Below are 18,080 nucleotides of genomic sequence, written 5' to 3' on the forward strand. Positions count from 1 at the left end.
AGTACACAGTTTAATTCTTTTGCCGGTTCTTGCAAATTGACCCAAAATAGTGCGTTTATTTTTCTAGGAGAATTTATCTTTATTCATCTGGAGGAACCAAACATATAGGACCTTCATCCTTGGCCCGCATTAAAGCTCAGGGATGATCAGAGTTTTGGGCAAATTACTGCTCTGCCTTATCAAAATAACTTCTGTGTTTCTGTTCAATCATACAGCTTCCCCAAGGACTAAACACTTCCTCAACTGTTTGTACTTAAGTAAACAGTAACAAGTGGCCTGTTGTACTCTATACTACCTTCGCTCCAATACAGGGGTGGTAAAAATGATTAACTGTTTCTAAGCTCTGGTGCTTAAGCCTCTCACTCATGTTTCCATCTTAGCCACCACCCAGTTTGAAAGTCAGGAATCCTGATAGCTTTGCACACATAAGAGAGCAGCACTCCCTATCAACCTGTCAGCATGAAAAGAATTACTCACAGCTTAAATGTATAAATCATCTATGGATAGTATAAATAAATACTTCATATGCTATTTAATACAAACAATTGTTGGAGTGGGTCATACCACCCCAACTCCCCCCCCCCCCGCCCCAGTTCATTTATGGAAAGACTTGTATACTTGAAAGAACTTTGAGGGGTGAAACATTTCAAAATAATCATTCTGGTCCAGAAGAGAAGTAGTATGCTTTAACTGTGAAATGTCTGAAGTCAAAAATTCATACAAAGGATGCAAGCGTATTTTTATTTGACAACGTTCAAGGCTTTAAACATAAATTGTACTGGATGTATAAACAAAACAGTAACAAATTTCAGAGCAGTCCCCCTTCCAACAATAATCTAAATATATCCAGGAAATGTTACACCGTACCATGTTCCAGTAATTGAAACATAGCTAAAATATTATAAACCCTGATGAAACAAACTCTTTTGAACTTAATGAGTTTACTATACTACTATTGTTCACAATACAGAGTAAAAGAAGAAGTTAATAATATCTGAGAAACTATATTCAGATCTCAGATGATCCCTGATTCAGAGATTTATGGTCTCTAAATCTAACCTATTTTCTCATGGACTCATTTTCTTTAATAATTTCTGCAATCAAATTCTGAACCTCTGCTGTTGTTGCTCTTGTTGCCTCCCCAGTCTAAGAGCGATGTAGGTGCTATAAACACCTCAGGTAGGTGGTACAGTCCCAGTCAAGCACCATCGCAGCCTCTTCAAGGGGGCAGAATCTATTGGTGTCCCTAGCACTATTCTCCACCAAGTGAATCCTTTGAAAGTAAATCCTGGTCCATACCAAAAGATAACCCAAAAGGAACTTTTGGCGGAGTCAAGAAAGACCTTATCCCTTGTTTGGTTTTCCCATCAGCTATCAACTAATATAGTTGCTCTAATGTAACCAGGAAAATGCTTCTCTAAGGAAGCAGGGGAAACGTTTATTCCTTGCTCCCTTTTTAAATAAAGCTACCACATGCTGAAGCACCCTGGAATTAGAATGCCATGAGAGAGACTGAAACATAGCTTGCTAATATGGCCTACTCAAACAAATCATTACAAAACATAGTATATTTTTACTATCAATTTGCAGAGCAATTGGCTAGGTGTTCATGGAAACCTATTGAGTCAGATCTGATGTTGGAAGAAAGCTAGCTGAAGCTAAAATGAGGTAATTTATGAGTAACAAAGTATAATGGATAACTACCAAAATACAATAAAAATCGAGGTTGTTGGGTGGGTTTTTTACTTAAAGTAGAAATTGCCTAAAGCAGTTTTGCTGAACCTATGACCCTCCAGATGTTGTTGAACTCCAACTCTCTTCAATCCTGTGGGTCAGAAATGATGGGAACTGGAGTTCAACAACATCTAGGAGGGCCACAGATCCCCCAATCTCGGCCGAAAGTGTTTCAAGGAAAGAAGGAAGGAAGGAGAAGGAAGGAAGGAAGGAAGGAAGGAAGGAAGGAAGGAAGGGGAAAAGGAAAAGGAAAAGGAAAAAAGGAAAAGGAAAAGGAAAAGGAAAAGGAAAAGGAAAAGGAAAATCATTATCGGACAGGCATTCCTTTAGAATTTTGCTTTGTTTCCCCTGTGGGCAAAGCTTACAAATCACATATAGGTTTTGCCATTGGCTTAAGTAGGATAGTTAGATTGGACTTGGTTGAGTTAATATGAAAACAAATGAGATGGTTATATATAGAGCCACCTAAAAGAGACAGGGAATGGCATTCTATCTGCAGCAGCCCAAGATGGCTCTTCATGTTTCAGGATGATAGTCAATATAATTTGCAACTCTATCCAGAAAGTGCAAACTAAAAGCATGCTCCACTAGACAGTGGGAGCCAAGAGCAACGTGGCTGCTTCTTTCAGGCAGGAGCAAAAAGCTGATTGGGAGCTGCCCACATTCCCAAAGAGCTTCTTCTCTTGCCTCGTGACCAAACCAGTGACCTTATGATACCAAGAGGAGAACTGTGGTTAATCAAAGGCAGACGCAACAGCTTCCAATCTCCTCCTCGCTGCTGCACCTGGAGAGTAAGGAGGTGGGGAAGGGCAAGCCTAAGGCTCACTGCAGCTCATTTAAGTGACAATAAACTATGAACGCATTCATAATGTTCTTATTTGTATCACTTCTTTATGTCTTGTGAAGGTTTGATGTTGAGCATGATTCATTAAACCTCAATGAATATTTATCCATGTTCATTTATTTACATCTTTTATCCTATTGATTCCTATTTGGTCACTTGTTCAGCCTCTTTGCCAATTACCATAGCATGTCAATATAATTTTTAATTACCTCTGTAGTTGTCCCAATGTCAGCAGATGGGCTACATGTGCTGGTATCTGGTGGAGCTGTCCCAACACTGCTTTTGACAGGGGAGCCTGGAGGCGCAGGTCCCGAAGCGGATTCTGTATAGGCTGGAGGGTGGTGCAAAATACCCTTCTTCTGAATCTTATTCCAGACTTTGTTCATTATATCTGCTAGTTCATACAGAAGTTGCACCTTAAACGGGAAAAAGGTAATAAGGTTCAGCAAATCATTAAAACTTCAAGATTTTATAATGTAAAAATCCCAACCTCAGCATTTTTGTTATGGTAAAAAGCATGTAACAAATGTAAAAGTACAGTATAAAAATGCAAGCCCTATGCAAGGTAGAGTTTTAATAAATACTTTTTTTAAAAAAATACACTTTTTCACAAGCTCTTACAAATGATCATCCCATTCAGTGGACTCACAACAATCTCAAATTCTAAAAACAAAGGCAATATAGATTGCAAAATGTGAAATTATTTGTTCATGGTAGATATGAAGCTGTTCTCAGTATGCAGGGGAAAAAGTCTCTTGGAATGTGTCTTTTCAGTACTCACAAAACACTCTGTATAACTGTGCATTGTCTGACTCAGTTCTAAGGTATTTACACAAGGCTTCACAAATAAGCATTAATCATAGAATCTGTATGACAACAGTTTGCCACATACTGTATTTTAAAAAGAACAGGGAATCTGCAAACACAATACATAAGCAGATGCACAGCTGGACACCATACCCAGCCTGCCATTATTTGAGGGTGAGGGGAATCAAAATGTTCATATATTATAAAGAAGCTTCAGCCTCGGGACATATCCAGAGAATGACGTTGGCTTCTAATGTGGGCAGAACAGATGCAGAAAAACACTGTTGTCAGTTTAAATTTGATAGAAAACAGGACTTAATTTTGTACATCTGAGAATATGATTTATCCTCAGGTTTTGGTTTCACTGTCTTTATATAGCTACAGCACTGGAGGTATTTGTTTTTTGTAAGAGCCCAAAATTCCTCTCAATTAATATTTTAATGTTTAATATTTAAATCAAACATTGATAGAAAGCAGTCCTCATGCAATTTGTCATACAGCTTTTTGTCAAGAGGGGTACTTTTTAAATTTATACATTTAACACTTTCAGTATTTACATAGGTAACTGTCATAAGTAAATTGATTATGGCACATATGGATGGCAGTACAGCATAAATCTAATATTGTTAACACTGAAAAATATCTGACTTATTTCTAGTATACTTTGATAAGCTGATCAAGTGTCAATGATTCATGCAAGCCCTCTCTCCCAGTCCCTGTGGAGTGAAAATACTTCCTGAAATTTCATTATTAGGCCACAGAAAAGATACAGTGATACCTTGGTTCTCGAATTTAACCTGTTCCAGAAGTCTGTTCAACTCTCAAAACGTTCAAAAACCAAGGCATGGCTTCCAATTGGCTTCACTCAAGCGGAAGCTGGGTCGGATGTTTGGCTTCTGAAAGATGTTCGAAAACCGGAACACTTACTTCCAGGTTTTAGGCATTCGGGAGCCAATTTGTTCATCAACTAAGCCGTTCGAGAACCAAGGTACCACTGTCCTTCTTAAAATCTTCACTGTATTATGGCAATGTGAATATCACATAATGCAAGGACTTGCTGCTGAAAGCTACTAACAAATAGGATCCTAGCCTGAAGAATGAAAGCTCCGTCCTGGTAAAAATCCTCTTTCAGCACCAATGTTACTGCAAGTAATGGTTTCCTAACCTTCGCTGACAAAAACTTAGAAACTGACAGAGATGATTTTGTGGAGGATTTTGTTACCTCAAGCCAAATTCCAATGTACCTTGGAGCACAAGACTGTCCCAAACAAAACCATGTGAGTTGTGTCAGGAGAAGACAAAACTATATATAACCTGTTCCCTTGATCAGTTTTTGCATGATAAACGATGTGAGACTCCATGTAACGGTCACCTCTAGAGCGAACGGTAATTCGCTCTACACGGAGCTGCCCTTGAAGCTGTCCCAGAAACTCCAGCGGGTGCAGAATCCTGCAGCGAGGCTCCTCACGGGGTCTCTGCCATGGGAGCGTATTCACCCAGTGCTTTTCCAGCTCCACTGGCTCCCGGTGGAGTACAGGGTCAGATTTAAGGTGCTGGTTTTCACCTTTAAAGCCCTTCACAGCCTAGGACCCTCGTACCTATGGGACCGCCTCTCCGGGTATGCCCCACAGAGAGCCTCAAGGTCCATAAATAGCAACACCCTAGTGGTCCCAGGCCCTAAGGATGTTAGATTAGCTTCAACCAGAGCCAGGGCCTTTTCAACTCTGGCTCCGGCCTGGTGGAACGCTCTGCCTCATGAAACCAGGGCCCTGCAGGATCTGATTTCTTTCTGCAGGGCCTGTAAGACAGAGTTCTTCTGCCTGGCCTTTGGCTCGGAGCCAATTTGATTCCCTCCCCCTCTTTTCTTTTTCCTTTCTCCTCCTGTGATGAGGCTGCATTTCAATATTTTAATGTTTCAATATTTTAATGTTGTATTTTAATCTTGTTTTTAAGTTGTATTCATTCAAATTGTTTTTATTATTGCTTGTTAGCCGCCCTGAGCCTGGCCTTGGCTGGGGAGGGCGGGGTATAATTTATTATTATTATTTTGTGGGATCTATCTTGCCCCAGACACTTTTCTTTACAGAAAGAAAATTGTGGCCAAAATTTGGGAACACTGTAACTATGGAAGTGACACTATCCTAGAAGAGCTATGGCATACATTTATTTCTGTGCTAAGCTCTTCAATGGAAAGTATACTTGGAGGTTTTCAACCACATTTTTGGTAAGAAAACATTTTAAAGAGAATCTGAAACCATCTGCCAATAAACTGCTTAATTGTGGTTACAGAAGAAGAGAGAAGGAAAGTGAGTGGAGGGACGAGGAGGGAATACAAGTATCCAAAGCAGGCTCCAGATTTATGTATATATTTATCAAAATATTTCTATTCTGCCTTTCTGTTTACATAGGGCATTCAAGCCAGCTTGCAAGACAAATCAATATAATGAAACTCAATACAAATGTTTCAAAAGTACCCTAACCAAGAACAGCATTAAACATCACAATTAATAAATTAGATTGAATAACAAGGAGCCAGTGTTACACTTGTAGAGGCCGTAGCAGAGTGCTTTTTCTAAAACAAAAAAACAATGTAACAGTAAAACCATATACCTAACAATTCTTCTTCAGGGTTTAGCCAAATATTTGCAAGGCAAAGTAAAAGAAGATAAAAACCATCAATTGTCTTTCAGTTGCAGCATCTGTCCATTTCTGTGCCTTGTTATTGTATTATGGCAGCTTTTGATGGTGCTTTTTCATAACACTTTCTTAAGGCACAAATAAATAAGCAATCAAGAAAATATACACATCACTCTGGCTCCTGGCTCCTTTTTATCTTGTTGTGAAGCCTGAAGGTGGTGTTAAATTCGAGATCTCACACCCCTGCTGAGAAATGTATTCTGAAACAGAGATGTCACCAACACGTGTTGAGATTACTGAATTGCAGGGGGTTGGTCTAGATGACACTCGGGATCCCTTCCAACTCTACAATTTTATGATTCTATGATTCAGAATAGTTGTGCCTGAGATGCCTATCTGCAAGCAAGCTTTTGCAAGCTGTATTGAACCTAAATCTATAACGTACACCATGGATGTATGAATGGCCTACTTTCCCATGGGAAGAACACAAAAAACTAAAATACCCTATGTGTCGTTTGCACACAAGACACGGAAATATACCATTTCTGTAATATGAAAGGAACACTAAACAACCCTGCAGAAGAACTAAGGTTTCACTTGCTGATTATAAATGTATCTGATTATATTTTATTAACTGCATTTGATTATAAAGAGGGTGGTGGTTTCTATTTAGCATGTTGGTGCAACTCTGAAGTGAGCTGTTTGATCATTCCCATATATGCAGATAATAATTTAAAGAGAGACAGTACTGGTGTGAGGTCCCTTTCATTCCCAACTCTGGCAATACTACTTAAATGTTGTGGTAGCTTTGGAAACTTATCTTCAAAATTAGAAGTATAGTATAATTAAAAGCAAGACTGACAATCCAGAGATGAGCAACTCTCTTTTTAACAATGTACACACCCTATTCAAATCTTATGATAGGGACCTCAGCACAAGAGAGAGCGCTGTTTTGAGAATCATGCTAGACACAGTGCAGATCCTATTAGCTCCAAATCACGAATTAGTGCATGCTTGCGCTAGCCTGAGCACACAGCTCTCCTGTGGCAACTGAGGCAACCTACACCAGCTAAACCTAGAACCTAAATGTTCTGAGCTGGGGAACAGGCTTAAGTCCCCTGCTCTATGTGTCACTCTCACTTTTGAAGACAGAAAGAGACTACTGCCTCTACCCCAGAAAAACAAGGCGTTCTCAAGCTAAGGAGACTAGCAGCTGTTGGGTCTTTCTATGAGCTGTCATTCAGAGTAATCTATCGTGCCTCCCACTACCAACAGGAATTGCCGGGGACCGACCAGGCTTGTGACAGCAACACTAACCCATGTTAAACCCTTTGCCATCAAAGTGGGTGCTCAAAGGGAACTGATGAAAACACTCAGGAACTGATGAAAATATGCACGGTGGGAGCCCTGCCTTCAACCAAAGAGGCGGAGCCAACAACCCACCCTGCTGACCTGGGAATGGGAAAATTAGGAAGAGCAGGCATTTAGGTTATTTAAGTCCTGCCTTTCCACAGAATGTTCAAGATACAGGTTATCCTATCCTGGAGGGCATTTTCAGGTGTACTGCTTAGCAACAAGCAGAGTAACGGTTCCATGCAAGAAACAGTAAGTTGATCTGTGAAATACAGGCCAGACGAATATCTGGCTTTTGCCTCACTGCCTCTGTCTGAGAAGCTTGAGGGTGGCAGTGTCTTCTTCGGCGATGGAGGTTATCCACTAGAGCAGGTTCTCGGTACAGTGAGTTGTTGGCAATGTGTCATCAATAGACAGAGAGAGATGCATGAGGCAATGCAAGAGGGAAAAGCATCCGGAGAAAGTCACATAGTACCAGGCTGATGAAAGAGGGGAAATCACATCGCACACCAGACCCACAGATGTGCAATTAGCAGTTTTCTGGACTGTACTATTTTGCTATAAACTGTGCTCTTTACATATAAAAATACATAGGAAAAATCTCATCAATTTGTATCTGAATTTGTAACTGTCAGGGAACTGCCATCAGTGCAGGAGGGAGAGAGGAAAAGCCGGATGGATTACAGAGAGCCCCCAAAGGTCGTGGAAAGCAGCCCCTCCTCGGCGGGGGAGAGTAACCCCGCCTCCAGTGGAGAGGAGCTGCAGGGTTCGGAGGAGGCGAGGCGTTGCCTGGGCAAAGCGGGGAGGGGAGAAGTCCACCTTTACCCACGCCCTACTTGTGCAGTAAGTTTCCGCACAGAGAGGGGAGGCGCAGACTGGGTGTCAAGAAATTACTTTGCTGGGGAAAGTTTAAGCCCCGCCCACTCACGGATTCTGCCAGTGAATGAGTCAGCCACGGGAGAGTGGCGCTCCGGACAGATAAAGTTTATTTTTGCAGCAAAACCAAGGCTTCACAGCTGAGCAGGGAGGTATTTGCCTGCTTGCTCTCGAGCAACCTCTTGAAAACGTAACAGTAACATTTCCCTGCCTTCCACGCCAGCTACCGCAGAGATGTTTCTGAAGTTTAGGTAACCCTCCAGAAGCATATGTGATGTGGCACAGGTGGTTGCAAATAGATGACAGAGAAGTGATGTAAATGCAAGGGAGTAACCCTTTAAAATAGCTATTATGCATATCATAATTTAGCAAATAATTATTCATAGGAATTTAATTACATGTCTGTCCTCTGCAGGCATGCATTAATTGCATCATCATATATTCCTTGATCATTTTCTCCCTCTTTCTTTTTAAAAGGAGCTGGTTTTGCATGAGAAGAACAGTGGCCAGAGCTCTGCTATGTTGCCCAAGCTGACAGCTTTTATTAGCTAAAGAAGGGAAAAAAAAAAATAAGAGGAAGAAGGGGGGGGGCAGCATGCTACTACAGTTAGAAACCCTCTTTACCAAAACCATTTTGGGATTGAACTGCAATCCCTGACATGACAGTCTCCAACTCAGCACCTTGCTAATGAGGTGAAGAACAGGGAGGAGGTGTTGTGCTCCACCCATGCAATCAAATACAATTAATACACAAGCCTGGATCTGGTCGCTGTTAGACACGCCTTGATTACATCCAGATTAGATTATTGCAATCTGCTCTACAAGGAACTGTCTTTGAAGAGCACTTAGAATTTGAGTTGGTGCAGAATACAGAATACAACAGCCAGATTGGGGCCTGTTTTGTTTTTGTTTCCTCCTTCCATCCCTGCTTCAGACAAAAGATGATGATGCTGTTATTTCAATGTGCTTTTGGTGTGGGCAGTGACTGGAGACTTATTTTCCTGCTTCCCTTTTTGAATTTTACTGGCTTTTAAAAAATGTAATAATTACGTATATTTTAAATCTGTTTTATGCTCCAGTTGTGGTTAGTCACCTTGGGGTCTGCATGGATGGAAAGCCAGAGTGAAAGTATATAAATACATAAAGGAATAAATAGCCTTTTGCCTTAATGGACGGTATGTTATGCTGAACGAGAACAGGTATGTGCTAATTTGCACAAAGACTACATTAGATCATTTCAACAGATGCATCCACAGTGACAGCAAAGCTGGGCCCCAACACTGAACAGTACATCTGCAAGTCATTTCACTCCATCAGCCAAAAGATGCATTTATGTGCCGTAGCTATTACACTTTGAGACGAATTTAAATTACGAAAGTTAAAAGAGCTTCAAAGCAAATTGTAATCTAATCTAAGTACAGTGATCTTGATGGCTCCTTTTTTCTGAGGCTGGGGGGAGGGGGAGAGAGAGCTTTAAAAAAAGGTATTTCTTTTACCAACCCCAGAATAGTAATTCTTAAATCAACCATTTTTGATTTGCCCCAATAAATCAAATAAATGCACCAACCTGAGGATTTGAGCATTTTACTTCAAGAGATTCAAGGTCAACATGAAGACACACAACGAATGAGTGCCTGGATTCAGATCCTGCAGCAGGTAGCGCCTGTGACGTAACTGCTAGAGTAGAAGTGCAGCCCATTGGTTCTATTATATTCAGGGTCATTTGCTGCCCAAGAAGAGTATATATGCTGAAATGATTCAGATTAATTGTCCAAGGAAAGGCATCACCTAGTGGATCAAGAAAAAAAGCAAAATATTCAATACATAAAGAAAATATCAAAAGCTTAATACATTAAATAAATTAACCCACCTCATGACTGGACGATTCCTGTACCAAATTAATAAAAAACAAACAAACGCTCAAATCAAATAATGATCACCAGCAACCACATTGTGTTGTGTGGAACTTAGAATTAACAAAGCCCTTATCATCTCCTGTTACATATAATACACATATCAATAATATCTGTTATTATATTCCATATTTTGCACCTGTCCACGTAATGAACCCCCATATTGTCATATTGTTTTTATAGCAATTACCCATGACTCTGCCAACATAGGTACTTTTAATTTCTATTGATTTCAGTAGGATAGATTTAAGACTATGCTCTCCCCTTCAATGGGACTTAGAATAATTTGGATTATTCTCCAATTTAAAACATCTCCTGCAGTGAAGAATTCTGATTACTGGGGTTCAGAAATAGATAAAACATCTAAAAATTGCTTAAAATGCCACATCATTGACAGCAAAGTTTTTAAAGGAATATGAGAAGAGGGCATGGCAGTTCTGGGTAATCATTCAATTTGAGATAACTGAACAGATTTTAGGGGTGTAGCAATTATAATCCTCCTCAGAGTAGACCGATTGGAATTAATGGATATAACTAACTTAGTTCCATTAAGCAGAAGTTGGCATACCACTAAGGAGATGATTCTATCAGCGCAAATGTGTTTGCTATCCACCTACCTCAAGTTTGGGAAATGTATTTCCCTAACATGGAGAGCCCAAGCATGGCAACCTTCCAGACCAATAACAGTGGTAGCTGTGGGCTAAGAACACTCTCAGTAGTCCCCAAGTAGTATTTCACTCCATTTACTTTGTTTGGCTCTTGGCAAAACCTTCTTAACATTTTACAGCCTGTTCTAAAGAGCTGAAATCTTGATCAACACTATCATTTACATGGTTACAAATGTACCATGAATTAAATATTTCCCTCCCTACCAACAATGGAAACTGCTGAGAGCAAGAACTCTGTTAAAGGAATGTTTATGCTTCTTCATATGGGTAAGTAAAAAGACAAATATATTTCTAATGCTTTAATGACCTAGAATCTGTTTTAAAAATGCTGATTGCCTCTGGAGGATCCCCTAAGCCTCCAGAGAATATATTTTTGTGGGGGATGCAGGATGCTGAGGGGAGAGAACAGGAAAGAGAAGCCCCAATGCATGAGGGGCAGTGCGCTGCACAGCCAGCATTGGATGTCACCCATTATGTCTATAATACACATACAGATATATATGCCTACACATGCTTCTATTTATATCAGGCAGGGTGGCATCAGCATTGAAAAGCAAAAAATTATGTTTATCAGAAGAACACTGAGGTTTTTCATTGGGAACTGTGCTGAATGAAGATTCCACTCATTACAAACATGTGCACTGTAGCTTCATCCAAAATGTAACCTATGGGGAGTTCCTGTGCTGAAAGTCTACCTAGCCAAATGGTTTTGCTTTCATCCAGACTTACGGGTATTTGTACAAATTCAGCTGAGCGAGTTCCGAGAACATTAGGTAGTAGTGTTTCAAATGATGAGGTGTATGGCCACAGTTGGGTTCAACTTTTGTTTTGATCCATGTACACAGATTAGCACTAGCTTAACATAGGTAACATTTACTGTGGTTTGGTGAATAATACTTCATAATACAAAAGGCAGGGGTAGAGATAGAATTAAATGGACACAGCTAGTTTTACTTGAGAGTTTAGAAAGAACATGTGAAGCATTTTATTTATTTATTTGCAAAAACACTGGATTTCATGAATATTGAATGCATCTTTTAATATACTGTACCTTCTGATACATCCAATCCACATTTTAAGGAAAGTCATAGAATGGAAACGTTGTATGAGATTTTGTGCTCTAAGAAAGGCCAATGGCAGTAAAATAGGCATGGCAGTTCAAGCCCTACCTATGTCCCTACCTAAATCTGAGTAAATCTGAATTTGATAGATCTTGTTGTTGTTTAGTCGTTCAGTCGTGTCCGACTCTTCGTGACCCCATGGACCAGAGCACGCCAGGCACTCCTGTCTTCCACTGCTACCCGCAGTTTGGTCAGATTCATGTTTGTAGCTTCGAGAACACTGTCTAACCATCTCGTCCTCTGTCGTCCCCTTCTCCTTGTGCCCTCCATCTTTCCCAACATCAGGGTCTTTTCCAGTGAGTCTTCTTTTCTCATGAGGTGGCCAAAGTATTGGAGCCTCAGCTTCACGATCTGTCCTTCCAGTGAGCACTCAGGGCTGATTTCCATAAGAATGGATGCGTTTGATCTTCTTGCAGTCCATGGGACTCTCAAGAGTCTCCTCCAGCACCATAATTCAAAAGCATCAATTCTTCAGTGATCAGCCTTCTTTATGGTCCAGCTCTCACTTCCATACATCACTACTGGGAAAACCATAGCTTTTACTATACGGACCTTTGTTGGCAAGGTGATGTCTCTACTTTTTAAAATGCTCTCTAGGTTTGCCATTGCTTTCCTCCCAAGAAGCAGGCGTCTCTTAATTTCGTGGCTGCTGTCACCATCTGCAGTGATCATGGAGCCCAAGAAAGTAAAATCTCTCACTGCCTCCATTTCCTCCCCTTCTATTTGCCAGGAGGTGATGGGACCAGTGGCCATGATCTTCGTTTTTTTGATGTTGAGCTTAAGACCATATTTTGCGCTCTCCTCTTTCACCCTCAATAAAAGGTTTTTTAATTCCTCCTCACTTTCTGCCATCAAGGTTGTGTCATCTGCATATCTGAGGTTGTTGATATTTCTTCCAGCAATCTTAATTCCGGCTAGGGATTCATCCAGTCCAGCCTTTCGCATGATGAATTCTGCATATAAGTTAAATAAGCAGGGAGACAAAATACAGCCTTGTCGTACTCCTTTCCCAATTTTGAACCAATCAGTTGTTCCATCTCCAGTTCTAACTGTAGCTTCTTGTCCCACATAGAGATTTCTCAGGAGACAGATGAGGTGATCAGGCACTCCCATTTCTTTAAGAACTTGCCATAGTTTGCTGTGATCGACACAGTCAAAGGCTTTTGCATAGTCAATGAAGCAGAAGTAGATGTCTTTCTGGAACTCTCTAGCTTTCTCCATAATCCAGCGCATGTTTGCAATTTGGTCTCTGGTTCCTCTGCCTCTTCTAAATCCAGCTTGCACTTAAGATAGATCTTACTCCCAGGTAAATGAGATTAGGACTGCAGCCTAAACTATCATTTTAAACAACACTGAACAAATACAGATGAAACTTATGTCTATGGTTAATATAAGCTGGTTTAAGAAATTCATATAGTGTACGGCCTAAAATATGGATAGCATGTATTTCCTATTCTAACAAAAATAAATAATCTACACATGCCATTCTTTAAACCTACCACAATTGTCAGGAACGTTCCATTCAGAGCTTAATAGCAAACATAGCTCTTTCCCAAATGTTGCCATGTTATGACATGAAATTGGCAAACTACACATTTGAAAAACAGCAACTATAAATGTTGACTGTTCTCACAACTACTGTCTAGTAGAGAGGCCAAGTGCAAGGCCTGTAAAGGACATGGGGGAAGTCTTACCTCAGTTACAAACTAAACAGATGGCTACTGGGAACCACTAAACCATGAGCTATGTACTGGGAAGTCCTGGCTCAAATCTCAGTTAAAAAACATAACACCCCCCCCCCATCACCCTTGTTGTCTCAGACCCACTGCTGCAATATGAAAATATTAGCATTGGCCTAACTCTGAGGATTACTATGATAATGTATATGAAGCATACTTGAATGACAATTATCAGTGGCAATTTTCATAGCTGCTTAAACATGACCACTGTATTTTATTCCTCTAACAGATGAAGATGAAAATCATGAAGATACCTAATACTGGCTGCCATGAACTCACTCACACCTTCCCCCCCTCCCATATATATTCAGCTGAAAGCATCCATAATTGACTGTTTGATAAATGATTATTGGCTGGATGAACCAATAGATAGAAACAGGCTTAAGGGTAAAGGTAAAGGGACCCCTGACTATTAGGTCCAGTTGTGGCCGACTCTGGGGTTGCGGTGCTCATCTCGCTTTATTGGCCGAGGGAGCCGGTGTACAGCTTCCGGGTCATGTGGCCAGCATGACTGAGCCACTTCTGGCGAACCAGAGCAGCGCACGGAAACGCCGTTTACCTTCCCGCCAGAGAGGTACCTATTTATCTACTTGCACTTTTTGGTGTGCTTTTGAACTGCTAGGTGGGCAGGAGCAGGGACTGAGCAACGGGAGCTCACCCCGTCGTGGGGATTCGACCCGCCAACCTTCTGATCAGCAAGTCCTAGGCTCTGTGGTTTAACCCACAGCGCCACCCGCGTCCCTCTGAAACAGGTTTACTTAAACACAAGTTTTCATGAATACCGTATTTTTCGCCCTATAAGACGCACTTTTCCCCCTCCAAAAATGAAGGGGAAATGTGTGTGCGTCTTATGGGGCGAATGCAGGCTCCTTGGCTTCAGCGATAGCAACGCGAAGCCTCCAAAGCCTGCGCTCCAGAGGCTTTGCGTTGCTTCCGCTGAAGCCAGGAGAGTCTGCTCTTTGAGGCTGGCGGGGGGGAAAGCAGCGCTTCCCCCATTGTCAGCCCCAGAGGATGGGGGGCAGCGGGAAGCCGCGCGACGCCTTCCCACTACCCTCCAACCCGGCTTGGAGGCTGGCGGGGGGAAAGCAGCGCTTCCCCCATCGTCAGCCCCAGAGGATGGGGGGCAGCGGGAAGCCGCGCGACGCCTTCCCGCTACCCTCCAACCCGGCTTGGAGGCTGGCGGGGGGGGGAAAGGAGCGCTTCCCCCATGGCTAGCCCCAGAGGATGGGGGGCAGCGGGAAGGCGCGCGACGCCTTCCTGCTACCCTCCAACCCGGCTTGGAGGCTGGCGGGGGGGAAAGGAGCGCTTCCCCCATCGTCAGCCCCAGAGGATGGGGGGCAGCGGGAAGGCGCACATCGCCTTCCTGCTACCCTCCAACCCGGCTTGGAGGCTGGCGGGGGGGAAAGGAGCGCTTCCCCCATCGTCAGCCCCAGAGGATGGGGGGCAGCAGGAAGGCGCGCGACGCCTTCCTGCTACCCTCCAACCCGGCTTGGAGGCTGGCGGGGGGGGGAAAGGAGCGCTTCCCCCATCGTCAGCCCCAGAGGATGGGGGGCAGCAGGAAGGCACACGACGCCTTCCCGCTACCCTCCAACCCGGCTTGGAGGCTGGCGGGGGGGAAAGGAGCGCCTCCCCCATCGTCAGCCCCAGAGGATGGGGGGCAGCAGGAAGGCGCGCGACGCCTTCCCGCTACCCTCCAACCCGGCTTGGAGGCTGGCGGGGGGGAAAGGAGCGCTTCCCCCATCATCAGCCCCAGAGGATGGGGGGCAGCAGGAAGGCGCACATCGCCTTCCTGCTACCCTCCAACCCGGCTTGGAGGCTGGCGGGGGGGAAAGGAGCGCTTCCCCCATCGTCAGCCCCAGAGGATGGGGGGCAGCAGGAAGGTGCGCGACGCCTTCCTGCTACCCTCCAACCCGGCTTGGAGGCTGGCGGGGGGGGGAAAGGAGCGCTTCCCCCATCGTCAGCCCCAGAGGATGGGGGGCAGCAGGAAGGCACATGACGCCTTCCCGCTACCCTCCAACCCGGCTTGGAGGCTGGCGGGGGGGAAAGGAGCGCCTCCCCCATCGTCAGCCCCAGAGGATGGGGGGCAGCAGGAAGGCGCGCGACGCCTTCCCGCTACCCTCCAACCCGGCTTGGAGGCTGGCGGGGGGGAAAGGAGCGCTTCCCCCATCGTCAGCCCCAGAGGATGGGGGGCAGCAGGAAGGCGCGCGACGCCTTCCCCCTACTCTCCAACCCTCCTGTGGGCTTTTGCGGGAGATGGGGGAATTCCCCCACCTCCCGCAAAAGCAGGCAAAAGCCGCGGGCTCTTTAAAGAGCCGCGGGCTCTTTTCTCCTCTAGGAGAAAAGCCAGCAGGAGCCACGAACCCTTTGAAGAGCGCGCCGCTCTTGGGGGCTTTTCCCGAGGAGGGAGAAGGGACTGACTGGCCGAGTCCGTCCCTTCTCCCTCCTGTGGGCTTTTGCAGGAGACGGGGGAATTCCCCCACCTCCCGCAAAAGCAGGCAAAAGCCGCGCGCTCTTTAAAGGGGCTCCGTGGCTTCTGCTGGCTTTTCTAGGAGGTGGGGGAATTCCCGCACCTCGTAGAAAAGCCCGCAGGAGCCGCGCACCCTTTGAAGAGTGCGCCCCTCTTGGGGGCTTTTCCCCAGGAGGGAGCAGGGACTGACTGGCCGTTTCAGTCCCTTTTCCCTCCTGGTCAAAAAGCCCGTAGGAGTCACGCAGGGCTCCTGTGGGCTTTTGGGGGAGGTGGGGGAATTCCTCCACCTCCCGCAAAAGCAGGGAAAAGTTCTTGGAGTAGCGCACAGGCTGCGTGCAGCCTGTCCGCTGCTCCCAGAGCTGCGGGGGGGAAAACATATTTTTTTCCTTGATTTCCCCCCCTGAAAACTAGGTGCGTCCTATGGGCCGGTGCGTCCAATAGGGCGAAAAATACGGTAATTTCATGTGTTAAAGAACAAGTACAGGCAGCCCCACATTTATGTGCATCTAATATGTGTGTGACCGTGTATATACGCATCACACCGAACCCAGAAATGACCTGGAAACATCATAAAGATGTTACTGAAATGTCGCTAAAAGGGCGGGGCAGGGCAGGGGTGGAGCAGGGCGGGGAAGGACGTTTGCAGGCTCAGTGGATTTCACTTATACTTGATTTCACCAGTGTGTACAGAACAAAACCCCTCCATATATTTGGGGGGGGGGGACTGCCAGTAGTAGAAAGAGAATAAGGAACAAGCTTTACATTTTCTACAAAGAGATTCAATGCATCTTAGAAGGGCATTTCAAGCCAATGAAAACAGGGCAAGCACATGTAACGGAACAGAAGGTCCTCAGGCTACAAAAAGTCAATAAAGAGGAGCTCTCAACAGCAACCACCTCATTCATGCAGGGTTTCAAGAGAATCATTCAAATTGTATCACTAAAAGGAACATCAAGTTAAGATAACTATAAAAGAGGGTACAATATGATCAAATATTAAACAAATGAGTCTGATGGGAAAAGTTTGCAAGAGGAAGAGAATGTATGAAAGAATAAATAAATAAATATAAATAAATTGTTGCAATAAACAAGATAAGCCTGGATGTTACAGGCAACTTAACCACAGCAATAGAAAGAATGATGGCCTTCAAAAATATTAAAGATTGAGAAGTGAGAAGAACAAGTAACACAATTTCAGGAGCAAAATCACAGAATTTTTTATTTATTTTTTTGTCGTATGTAAGCATTTTGAAGGACATTTTTCAACATAAAGGTTTCAGCACGTTGAAAATGTACACAGGGAAAATGATGACCATAGAATGAACTTTTCTCTTTTAGAATATGTTATACTCTACCTTCTTCGAGAATAGGTCTTTGCACAACAAAGGGAATTTCTTGCAAGGGCTCCATGTACTTGTGGCCGGCACTCATAACCTTTATCTGAGGCAAGCACAGAATAAGAGTTCCCGGCATGCTAGCCTGCCCATGATACCAGCTGCGGACTGTCCCAGGAATATCTCCAGACACAATTGTACTAGGAGATGGCAGGCTGTCATTTGGAATGAACACACAGCAGGACTGAACTTCAAGCTGAAAAACAAAAACAAATCCATAAAGGGAATCTCATAAACAGACCTTAAGATGTGTTTACTGTATCTAAGCATCGCACAATAGCAAGAATCAAAATCAGCTACAAATATTTCTACAACTTATGAACTGAATTTCAAGTGAAGGCCCCCAAGCTGCAGGTGGTTTGTATTTTGGAAATCTTTTAGAAAGAAGTCACACCTAAAGAGGTGTCTTTTTAGCCTATAAACTTGTTCAGAAAACCGTTTGTACAAAAAGCTGAATATATATCTACCTTTCCACACCTCTTTCCAAGAGAGGTGATTGATTTGGAAAGTGAACTCACAAAAGAGAGA

The 18,080-nt window shown here is 43.6% G+C and overlaps 1 protein-coding gene across 9 annotated transcripts in view; it reads right to left on the bottom strand.

The window, feature by feature from the left end:
• VPS13B (vacuolar protein sorting 13 homolog B) overlaps nt 1-18,080 on the bottom strand; it is a 382,518-nt gene that overhangs the window by 162,648 nt on the left and 201,790 nt on the right. For all 9 annotated transcript variants that reach the window (XR_014513865.1, XR_014513866.1, XM_083450859.1 and 6 more), the window contains exons 23-25: nt 17,514-17,748; nt 9,819-10,039; nt 2,788-2,994 (exon numbers count right to left, since the gene is read on the bottom strand). Coding sequence is in view for 7 of the 9 variants with exons in the window: in XM_083450859.1 (XP_083306985.1) it covers nt 2,788-2,994; nt 9,819-10,039; nt 17,514-17,748 (663 nt within the window). In the remaining 2 variants the exon portion in view is untranslated. The remainder of the gene's footprint in view (nt 1-2,787; nt 2,995-9,818; nt 10,040-17,513; nt 17,749-18,080) is intronic.

The sequence above is a fragment of the Podarcis tiliguerta genome (genome assembly GCF_965153285.1).
Source record: "Podarcis tiliguerta genome assembly, chromosome: 7".
NCBI lineage: Eukaryota > Metazoa > Chordata > Lepidosauria > Squamata > Lacertidae > Podarcis > Podarcis tiliguerta.